Source organism: Dromaius novaehollandiae, chromosome 2, assembly GCF_036370855.1.
Source record: "Dromaius novaehollandiae isolate bDroNov1 chromosome 2, bDroNov1.hap1, whole genome shotgun sequence".
Classification (NCBI taxonomy): domain Eukaryota; kingdom Metazoa; phylum Chordata; class Aves; order Casuariiformes; family Dromaiidae; genus Dromaius; species Dromaius novaehollandiae.
In genome coordinates, this window is record NC_088099.1 from 5971834 (window position 1) to 5983985 (window position 12152).

Here is a 12152-nt window from a genome sequence, read left to right on the forward strand (position 1 = left end):
AAGAGGCAGCGGGTCCTGCCGCCCGCGATATCCCGCACCGCCCGCCGTTGCCCTCGGGGACGGGCGCCGTGAGGAGCGCGAGGATGTCAGCTCGCGCAGCTAGGCCGCCCTTGGGGACACCGAGCGGCGGGGCCTGGCCGCCCCGGCCCTTGGCACCGCCTGTGCTGTCGCCTGGCAACGGCCCAGGCCTGAGGCGGCGGGGAGAGGCCCCAGGCGGCGGCGGGAGGCCTGAGGCGGTGGCAGAGAGGCGGCAGGGCCGGGCCGGCCGCGGAGACCCCGGAGCCAGGCTTGGCATGGCTCAGCACGGCCTGTACCCCGGGATGCAGGTAACGCACCGCGGCTGGACCCCGCGGGCGGGCACGCACACACACACACACACACACACACACACACACGCACACACACACACATGCGCACACACACCCCTGCCCACAGCCTGGTGCACACACATGCACGTACACACACTCTGCACATCCCCCCCACACACACGCTCACACACACACACACACACACACACACTCCCTGCATATCCCTGCGCGCACACACACACACACAAAAAAAAACCCGAGCGTACACACACCCCCCGCTCACAGCCTGACGCACACACATGTGCACACCCACACACTGCATATTCCCCGCACACCCACACCCACACACTCTGCACATCCCTACACACACACACACACTCCCTGCACAGCCCTACACACACACATCCCTGCGCACACCTGGCACAGACACACACACACTCTGCACATCCCTACACACACACACACACACACACACCTGGCACAGACACACACACACACACACACACACACACACACACACACACACGCACTCCCTGCACACCCCTACACCCCCAGTCTGCAGCACACGCGCGCCCCTGTGCACACCGAAAGCTGTGCGTGCAGCCCATCGCACACGCATGTGGCTGGCACAGACGCGCGCCCGGCGTGCAGCCCACACCTCTGTGCTCACACTCACACTCTGTGTCCTTTACTGCACGAGCTCTCTGACCTGCTCCAAGCACTTCCCTTAAGCCGAGAGAAATCCCGTTCTAGCTCTTCTGGCAATAAAAGAGGACGTGGATGATTAGCCCTAGTGTATTTGCTGACATTTGGCGGCGTTAACTACCTGTCCAGTTTCCTCTCCCCAAACGCAGATTTGTTTCACAATTATATAAGTAAATTTAAACTTTACTGCAGAACTGAATAATTATTTAGTCATTCTAGCATGTTTTATGTGGTAGCCCGTGTCTCACCCTAGAAAATTCCTCATTCCCATCTCTATGTTTAAGCATTAACAGCCTCATTTTCTCTCCTCAGGACATTTCTCATTTGTTGATTAGCACCTTTAAGGACCTGTATACTGCAGATGTTATAGGGGTGGACATGGAGACAAACTTGATCAAGTCCCGCGGAGGAGATGATGTTTATCGTGAGACTTTTACGGAGGAGCTCCAGAAGGTACAGGTCAAAACCAAGTCAGAGTTGAGAGCTCTGTTCACATTTACTACACATACGTGTTCATTGCTAAATTACAATTTCTAGGTCTTTGGGGGGGGAAAGTTTTTTTTCCCCCTAGAATTGACATCTTAATGGACAGTTTTTTAGGTACCGAAATTTACTTGAATATGTTTTCCCACAGGATCTTTCCTATAGATTGGTATTCATCACATGATCCTTGTAACAACACGTACTATTCTCTGTCCTGGAAGCTTTCTCAGACACAAAATATAACCAATCACCCTTTAAAAGCCTATTCTGCTACCTGCTGGCAACATAACCTCTCTGTATAATTGAAAGTCACTGTACTAGACTTCCTATCTCACAATAACATATTCTCATGTGTTGCATTTTGAAAAGAGGTGCTGCAAAGATACTTAAATATAGTTTTGCCACCTTAGTGGTGCACTATGATACATAATTCATTAGTGTTTTTAAAGCTATCTGGAAATCTTGGATGAAAACAACAGTAGGAATGCAAAATACTTGTATTAATCATACTGCTCTGGTAGCTGTTGTCAGTGTGTGAGTGGAGGCTATTGTTAGGATGATTTGAGCAACATCTATTTTGTTTTGTTTTGTTTTCCCTTTTGCGTCATACTTTCTCAAAGGTTATCATACCTGAAAAACCTGAAGTTTTATATTTCTTTTGAGTCATTTGTCATTATATCAGTGGACACAAGTTGTTCTGAGTAATAAAATGTGAATACTGTCTCCTGAAATTGATTGCTTGGATAAGATTCATCTCAACTGACAGTACATGCCTCTAATGTGTATGTTACAGCTGAACTAGCCACCCACAGCTCTCTGTATCATCACAGAAGAAAAACAGGCCCTTTTTAGGGCATGATTCATCTAATCCATTTTAGATATCTACTTTGGCATGGGACAGAGTCATGTCCTAGATTCTATTGACAGTGGAGAGATCCCAGAACGAGCAGGACAGGAGGAGGCATCTGGTTTTAGCAGAGATGCAGCTTGCCCTTTCTATTTAAAAATTTTTCAGCCATGAGATTAAACCATGTTACATAAAAGTTCTGCAAAAAGCTCAGTGATAGGCTACAGATGTTCTGAGACCAGTGTCTGTAATTTTCACTTGGCATTGCTCCTGTCCATCTCTGTGCCTCTGCCAAATTGTTTCTTTGGCTTAGATTGATACCTCTTTGAGGCAGGATCTTCTTTTGGAGTTATGCTTGTGAATCACCAAGCACGCTGGGCAGAACAATCTAGAATATACAAGGAGAAGTAAAGTATCCCTACTGGGATATTTTGGAGTTTTAAAACCCATCCTAATTTGTAGAAGGGAAATTCACTTTAAAAGTAATCCTACATTCCAGGCAAAATACAGTGCGTTAGCCATTGTGCCACAGAAGGTAAAAGACAGACTTTGCTCTTGTTCTGAGAAGCTTGTCTCATCTTTCACACATTCTTCCTGCTGACATATAAAAGTTGGATAGTGCTTCTTACCAAGCACAAGTTAAATGATAGAAATGAAGGTATTTTAGCATGCCATTTTATTCTTGTAAACTAATGATGTTTTACCAGGCACTCTCTACTTGCTTCTCAAAGGCAAATAGAAAATATTTATCTATAAGGAGATCTTTAATAATTTGTGACAGCTCAAACTGCAGTTATTTCTCTGCATTTACCATGTCTGTGACAGCTTCTTGCTGAGTATAATTGCCGACTGACAGAAGCTGACATAGTAGAAGAGAACATCATTTATGCACAGGAGCGAGCAATAGCTGAAGAAGAAAGGGCCCTAAACGTGTTGAAGGCAGATGCTGGGGAAGATTTCCACAAAATAGGATTGCCACCAGGTGAGGATTCTGGAAATATTACCTCCTCCCAGTACATGCTAATGGCACCTGGAGGCCAAGCCAGTGTTCATCTAACTCATTGGTAGGACTGACACTGACCTCACTGAGCTTTTAGTTTGGCCTTACAGCAATAGAGCAACTTTGAGGGATTTTGTGCAGAGAATCACAAAGGGTAACATCCACTTAACATGGTAAGAAACTAGTTGGCCTGGTCACTCTCAAGGTATTGAACTTGCTGTTAATGCCTTACCACCTTAACTTTATCACAAGCATACATGCATTGCTATATAGCAGTGACTAACAAAGATGAAGTGTTTCTCCAATGGCTGCACAGAGTAGGAAATGGTTTTAAAAAAATCACCTGGAAGTTTAGCCTGCAATTCTAGGTGTATAACTATATACCTATAGTTGGTTGGATCAACCTTTGTGTTGATGAAGATCAGAGTATCTTAATGGGCTAAGCTTTTTTTTTTCTTTCTTTCTTTTTTCTTTTACTGTTGCAGTGGCATCCTCTTTCAGGTGGATTGTGGATAATGAACTTCTCAGAAAACATCATTTCACGTGCCCTGAAGATTATATCACTGATAAATTGCCTGTTACTAGAGCGCCAAAAGGTAGCTTTTAAAGCAGAGAATAATTTAGAATTTTAAAAATCTCTAGTATTATAAGCATAAAATCTCATTAAAGGGATATTGTCAAAATGAAACTGGAAAATGTGGAATTCTCCTTCACTAGAGTTAACAGATTGTTGAATTTAAATTTGTTTAAATATCAAATGTAACAGTAGTTGCACATATTTATTTACAGTTCATTCCTTTTGACTCAAAAACTCTATTGATTTGGACTGCTCTACCTCTATTCAATTTCATTAGCACAATGCAGCAACTATATATTTCATACAGAATAGGGAATTGGTTACATTAAAGTTAAAAACCATTTTCAAGGAAATAAAATTTTATTCTTTATTTTGAGTTATAAATTTTTCAGTTGGATGTTCTGATTAGACAAAGTTGGCCTATTTTTGGAAATATAACAGTTTAATTTTCAAATGGAATTCAGTAAAAAACGTCTTTTAGGTGATGTCGATGTTATTTCTTCTTTTATGATACATCAGACAAGGTGAAAGGTTTCAGTATCATCAAAATGAACTTTTTCAGTTAAGTCAAAAAAGTACTTCTGAGTAACTAAAAACAAAGCCAAAAATCTAAAATGGCAGAGTATCCTTTAAGGTGGGAATATCATTGCTTAACTATAGGAAAGTGGAGCTAGATGGGACCTCCTATCTATGTCAATTTTCTGACATTTACAGATCCATCAGAACTTTTTGTAAGCTGACAAGGACATTCTAAAGTCCCACTCACTTGAAAAATTAATATAACTTTCTGAGATTAATATAACTTTCTGTGTATATAGCTTATTTAATTAATATTTATAAAAGCTTTGTTATTAAAACACTTTGCACCTTTTGTGCAAAATAAACTGTAAATATCAATGAAATTCTAGAGGATTTACAGTGTGTTGTTTACCATCGAAAAGACTAAAATAAAGTCACATATCTCTGCTTAGAGTAAGCGTTTATAATTAATTTTTTCTCTTATAGAATTATATTTTTCTTTGAACTACAGGAAAATCAGAACCTGGCTATGTCAAAGAAACATTTAGTTTTAAACAGCACATTGCTTCAAATTCAGAGGACCAGATGCCCACAGAGATTGCACACCTGCATAAAAAACCTGGTTGTCTGCCAGATGTATCTTTATCCACAGTAACGTTGCCTTCGACTCCAGAGCCTAACTACCAGACTAAAAGGAGAAGTAAGGTATATTTTTACAGATTTACTGGGTTTAGTCTGTCAGAATTGCAGGACCTTTTGCTATTCCTATAAGAGAGGGTGACTCTCCGTGCATTGTCAGTTTGGCTCCAGTGTTTATTTTCTTTGATCTGATAAGAAAAGAAAAATAGAGTATTTTTATATGAAATTTCGATGCTGCATAACTATTTAGTCATGTACAGATACCTTCTTCATCATCCTCAAAGTTGCTGTGTTTAATTTTGCACCACAGTCTCTTTGTTTTTCAAAGAAATCTAATGCCTCACAGAAGCCAGCCTGGAAAGACAGTACTTACTGTGGAGCAGACAGAGAAAGCGAACGTGCTTGTATTGCCAGACTTGAGAAGAGACAAAATTACCTGAAGAACCCCCGCTTTTTCCCACTAAATGCTCTGCATGGAGGCAAATCTCTTGTCATTTCTCAGGAAAAGGTGGACGAAAACATAGCCAGAAGAAAAGCAGAGGATAAGAGAAGGTGTGCAATATTTGTAGTTTCTTGATTCTGAGCTGGAACCCACAAAGAGCTTCATTTTAGAATTAATGTATACAGGAATTTTGAGCTATATGTCTGTGTATAGTTTCTCAGGAAACAAGATATGCCACTGACATTTTGTTTTTGCTAAAGGGTTCATTTTGCAGTTTCTTATTTTGTCAGTATTTAAAGACCTATGTAGTAAGTGGCAATAATGTCTCTTTTTTTTCTTTCAGTGATACCTCATTTGTTCCTGTGTTTCTTGCTAATCCACCTATTGTTTTGTTTTCTGATTATGAAGTTGGTCAGGTTTATGAGGTAAGAACTTCTTTGTAGAGGGTTAATTCTGTCACTGAGAAGCATTATTTCTCATCATAATCTATGTATTTCACCCAATCTTTTCACCTTCTGTAGTTTAATACAAAGTCTGAGTTTCCTTTTCATATTGATTTAATGGCTCTTCAGCTTCCTTCAAGATACTCTTTCACTTCTTCCACTGACGGTCTAACCAGTGAAGACTAAAAGTGACCTTTTTCAACCTCTGCTTGATTTTGGTAGTATTTGTTTTACCCTTTATCGAATAAGCTGAGGGAAATGATTATTTTCCCACTTCTATGATATTCCTGATTTTAAGGCCTGTTGTAATGATAAATTAGGTGCTACTGGTAGAGCACTAGGGAATTGCAAACACTGTAATGAGTGATGATAAGTATGATGTGATATTATGTTTTCTTTTAAAATGAAGATGACAATAGAGCTACAGAACATCACTTCAACATGTCACCATGTAAGACTTATCCCTCCCTCTACTTCTGCATTTGCCATTGGGCAAGGTAAGGGTTTTTTACTACCTTTTACTAACAAATCTTATTCATGTGCTTGAACATAGATTTTTTTAGAGACCTCGTGTTTGGATCTGCTGTCTAGAATTCTGTGGGTAATCTCATCATAATCTCACTCAGTTCTTTAGAAACTGGAGATTCTGTTATGTCTCTAGGACCACTCACTTGCATCTCATAGGCAGATTCAAGTGTTCTAATGAAGGATTCAAGAAGACTAACTAACATTGAAATATTTGAAGTCAGATTGAAATGCATCCACAGAATAGCTAAACTGAGTCCTACCTAAAATTCACCTAGGAACAAACTCAGTGTCCATTGAAATCAGTAGGGGCAAAGGGCAAAAAATAACACACTTAAATTGCATCAAGGAAGGTGAGGTTAGATGGAAGGTAAGACACATATCTTTCCTGCAGTAGGAGAGCCAGGCACTGGATCAGACTACGTAAGGAGATTGTGGAATTTCAGTCGAAATATTGGAGGAATTTCTAGAACAAGTTATAGGTACACATGTAAACCTTGTTGTCTGTGGTAGAGGAAAACTACACAACTTCTCCAGGTTTCTCCCCATTCTGTTTTCTGTAATTATGAGAAAAACTTGTCTCAGACAACAAGTCTTTCTTTTGAGTTCAGTGGCAGGTGTGCAAATACACAGATTATACTGGCAGGCTCTTTGTGGACATTTGTTTTTATCAGCTTGACTTAGGCAATACACGTGGACAGTTTGTTATAAGTCCCTTTCCAGAGGGGGCTGTGGTCATCAATACATATACCAACTTTGAAGGGTTTAATTTTGAATTTCCTTCATTTTTTTTCCAAGGAAAATTTCCAGGAAAGGGAGGAATCATTGCTCCTGGGATGACATGCCAGTATACAATCCAATTTATTCCTGAATATCTAGCAGATTATGAGGATTGTATATCAGTGGAGACCCAAGCATCAGAACCTCTTCTAATACCAATCCAAGCTAAAAGACCACCTCCAGTGCTAACATGTCAGTAATGTCCAATTCTATATGTTTCTCTTAAGTTTAATGGATTTGATTTTTTAATTAGACTGTCTCCAATTTTATGGTGCAAAACAAATGTGGAGAAACTTGGCAGTGCATTTGCTACATTTTGATATCTATCTCATTTTCATTCATAATATATTAATTTGCTATTAAAATGTATTCTTGACAATTTTTTTTTCAATTATTTGTGTGCCATGTTGAGCTCATTTTTTTTCATTGCAAAGAGGAGTGATCAGGAGCCACTTTTTTAGGTTTGTACCCTGTCAATTCCTGAACTACTAGCTGTAAATATTAATCCTAAATATTAAGTAATTAGCATTTAGTTATAAATATTTGATGCAATTGATTAATATTCATTGAATATTACATTCATTATATATCATTATGACATATTTGCAAAATTCACCTTTCAGATATCTATTAGAACCGCAACTGCAACAACCAGGATTACTTTGCACAAACATGCTTTCATTTTTCATAACTTCACCTTTCCTGTAACACTGAGCTTTTTTGCAAAATCATCTTTCTTATTGTCATTATTCAATGGAGTCCTTAAGTGGGAAGCACCATTTAAATTTAAGACGAACGTAGCAGGATACAACTCATAATGTTTATCTTTCAAATGAAAAGAATTTGGGGCTTTTTAGAATTGTAGCACCTAGCCATATTCCTATGCAGGAATACCTCCTTTTAAAGAATTATAGAAAAACTAACTGGCATTGCCAGCTGCTAGCCTTCACTGTCTATGTAGTCTCATTTTTCTGTGTTATTCATTGCAGTGCCTCACACTATAGACTGTGGTTCCTGCCTTGTTGGAGGAATAAAAGTAACACAGATTTTGTGCAGAAATGAGGGATTTAGCACTGGCAGGTTCTGTATAATGCCAAAGAAAGCCTGGCCATCTCCTAATTTCAGGGTGAGTGATTAGAAAGGAATACTTGATATGGTATAGGTGCCCTGACACATGAATATCTTGTGAGCTAGTCATGGTACATTAACACAGAAGTCATAAGGGCTCTGCTGGGTACATCTATGCTGTCACATTCCCTTGGGCTTCCCATTTATCCTCAAGCCCAGTCTCCCTGACCATCCTTAGTTCCTACTTGTGCTCTGGCTTGCCTCTGAAAGGAGCTGTCTGGCTCAGTGGCAAGGTAAGCTCAAGTACAGTTTGGGGGAGGGAGGACAACTGACTTGAATTTTAACCTTACCAATACAGGAAATAGAAATGCAATCAGTTCTAGCATTGCTTTAGCTGTTTTTCTCCCTCTCCCCACCAAAGATTTCCCTTACTGGCTTTGCCGCACTTGCACACCCTTGCATCACGCTCCAGTACTGCGCTGTCTTTAGCTTCCTCTCACAAAACAGGGTCTATGTGATACAGACAAAGCTGATATATGACTGATAGATTGGCCCTTATCTGTTGGAGGAAAGACTAATGGGACAGCTGATGTGCCAGGTTGTCCCTCCTGAAATGCGTTGCAAAGCCAACTCAAAGTGAGCCATAAGCACACAGAGACAGACACAGCTCCTGAACCGATGCTCAGGCATGCTTGTTTCCTCTACGAACATTAACATTAGGGTTCTTGACAGTATCATATGTCCTTGAAGACAGCACCTTCCCTCTGTCTGCCTTCAGTAACATAATTATAAAGCACAGAGCATTTCTTCTAGATAAGCCATATTACTTTTGAAATCTGTGAAAAAAAAGAACAGTCACAGGAAGGGATGAAACAGTGATGGTGTAGCATACAGCCTGTTTTAGGTAGCCCCGTATTTTTTTTAAAAAAAACAGCCTGATCTATTTTATTTGTTCATCTTTTCTTTTCTTTACTCCTAGGCTGTTGCAACTGTTGGTTTTGTGACACAAGATCCATTTGGGATCCGTCCTGCGTTTTTTGAGCTAACTCCAGGACAGAGTACAATGATAGAGGTTTGTAATTACTGCTACGTAAAATGTTTGTACTTCACCAAATACATGAGCAAAACAAGACCATTTTAGAAGACCCAGGCTGGACCTTGTGAATTTTGGCTTATGCAAGTGAAAATGCTGAAGTCCCTTTGTGCAATTATAGCAGAAGAATTGCAATTTTGAGTGTTTCTGGAGGTTCTTCCACTGTAACTTCTAAGTCTTGCTTACCCTATCAGAGACCAGTCAGATCTTCCCCATGCAAAGAAACCTATTAGAGAAAGTGGGAGCTTGAGAACAAAGGAGTCCTTATGTGACTCTAACTGAGGGTTCAAATCCAAGAAGATTTTCCTTTGTGAGCTTCCTTGGAAAGAACATTTTGGAAAACAAAATCTGTCACTGTAGAGCAGCAGGTACAAATGTTCTACTTCTGTCCTGCCTTTTACTGAAAAAGATCCTGCAATAAGTTTGCAGTACTGGTTGCCACCACTGCTTTCTTTGGTGTGGGCCACACTATCTTATGGGATTACTATGGGGAGAAGAAGAATGATGAAGGGAACACAGTCAGCCTCCAACCTCTCCTTGCTTAACTACCTCCTGGCTGCTGCTAAGAGTAGTGGGTTGTACAGGTGTGGATAAAGGAGGACAGTTTCTCTTCCTTTCTCTCTCCCCAGAGGCATTCCTTCAGCAGGGCCAGGCACATGTGGGAGAGGGAAAAGAGGAGGTGGATGTAGCATGGGACTTGCAGGCAGTACTGAATAACAGGCAGAAGAGTCACGGTCTGCATTACTGGAGCCAAAAGTTACCCAATTTTGGCCTCCTGAGCCATTTTTGATGAGATGGAGCTCAGGAATGGCACACAGCAGCTGGTCCTGTGCACTTTCTGGTCTGTATTAAGGGAATGTGACACCATTACTGTATGCATAAGACCTAATTATTAATCACTAGGACTGGCCTTTAATGAACAATTATGAACTGAAGTTTATGACTTCCTAGAAAGAAATCAGTTTCAGACATTGCTGTTTACCTTCTATCTTTCAGGTAGTGTTTTTCCCTTCTTTTCCAGAAGTCTCCCAGCAAACATACACCATTGTTTGTGACAATTGCCAGGTCAATGATTTTACAGTCACAGGTTTGTTTCTAATACCTTTCAAAAATCATGTTTCCAACACTGCAGATATTCAGATGATGTGTGTTGCGGTTAATGATTCAAAGTGATAGCAACATATTATGTCACTGGATTAAGCAAATGCTTTGCACATTGCTAGTGTCAAACGAAATGCTTAGAAAGTCCTGAGTTCTTAACCCACTGTAGCCAAAAGACAACTTTACAAATGTAAAATGTCACCAAGTAGCAGAAAAGAACATCTGTAGTCAGGTGCAACTCAGGCTTTTGTATCAATAAAATAACATGACAAACTACAAAGAATCACCTTTAACAGAGCAGAAGTACATTTGGGTGTGAAGGAAATGTGTGGCAAATTGTGCATGAGATCAGGTGAGACAGGCAATCTTCTGGTTAATTAATGAAAACAGCTGAAATTCTGGGCTGTAAATGTTAGTCCTTGTCCTGAAATGAGTGCTCTAAAACTAGGCATAGCTTTAAGTCTCTGTAATCACTATATTACATGTATTTCCTTTGGAAATTTTTTAATAGTACTTTTGCTGCTTATTTTTATTTTTAGTATACTGCTATGAAAGTGTGGAAGCCACATTATCAACCATTACAAACACATATCTCTGCTGACTTTAATGAAACAGCACTAATGTATAACAAATCATGCTAGTGTGAATGAGCTGAAGTTGTGGCCCTGAAATCTAAATCTGTTAAATTTATATGGAGGACTTTGCTATTGGTATATGGTGATAATCAAAAAAAAATCAGGAAAATATACAATTAATACATTGGAGTTCTGAAACTTGAGAACACACCAACTATAATCACTACAAGCCATTGCTATATAACTGTGGTGTTAATGAGTAGTATGAACAAAGTCAATAGCCAGATGATAAGCGGCAATGCCCATTTATTTCTTTAAGGCATTGGACAGCTGGTAGCTCTGGAGCTTTTGTTTGTCACGGGTGGAGAAAGCAACCCTGAACTTGGTGAAATTACCGATGTGACAGCACAGCATCTCATACGATTTGACCCCCAAAACCCACACAGCTCCGTGGAGAAGAATTTGATTATAAGAAATTCTACGTATGTAGCTACTATTAATAGAGTAACACTCTGCAGTCCAAACATACTGTTAATGATGTCATTTGTGATACCATATTCTCTCAAATTGGGAAAATCTTCGTGTTCTTGATAAACCTTTCCTTGTTTCTTTTTGCCTTGGTTTTGTTTGCTCTTTTTGTTAAGTAATTAAGGTTCAAGGATATGCTTGTAAGAACAGGCACAATATATGCAAAACAAACTTAACAGCAGCCATTACCCATATTCCTTGGTCCATACCCTGTCAAGGTCAACGTACTTACCTCTGTATAGATTCATCCACAATTCCAGAAGATTCACAAATATGGATGGTTACAGGAAGTATTTAACAAGGTTATCTGGATGGGATTAGTCTCATATGACTTTACCTGTCTACAGCATATATTTGTACATCTGAACTGGACACCCTTGCGTCCTTTTCTTTCATAGCACAGGGAAATAGATGCTTTTTAGGACATAATTCTGACTTGACTCTAGACATCTCCCATAGAACAGGACCTATCACATCCGGGACACCATTGCCTGGATTTTCATAGATGAAAAAGGGAGA

At 40.0% G+C, this 12152-nt stretch overlaps 1 protein-coding gene across 1 annotated transcript in view; it reads left to right on the plus strand.

Moving 5' to 3' along the window:
• DLEC1 (DLEC1 cilia and flagella associated protein) overlaps nt 1-12152 on the plus strand; it is a 40277-nt gene continuing 28125 nt past the window's right edge. Inside the window, exons 1-13 of the mRNA XM_064505693.1 lie at nt 1-326; nt 1326-1466; nt 3169-3325; nt 3829-3939; nt 4951-5144; nt 5389-5630; nt 5864-5945; nt 6373-6460; nt 7287-7460; nt 8258-8394; nt 9316-9408; nt 10426-10516; nt 11425-11587. Of these exons, the coding sequence (XP_064361763.1) occupies nt 84-326; nt 1326-1466; nt 3169-3325; nt 3829-3939; nt 4951-5144; nt 5389-5630; nt 5864-5945; nt 6373-6460; nt 7287-7460; nt 8258-8394; nt 9316-9408; nt 10426-10516; nt 11425-11587 (1916 nt within the window). The 5' untranslated portion in view covers nt 1-83. The remainder of the gene's footprint in view (nt 327-1325; nt 1467-3168; nt 3326-3828; nt 3940-4950; nt 5145-5388; nt 5631-5863; nt 5946-6372; nt 6461-7286; nt 7461-8257; nt 8395-9315; nt 9409-10425; nt 10517-11424; nt 11588-12152) is intronic.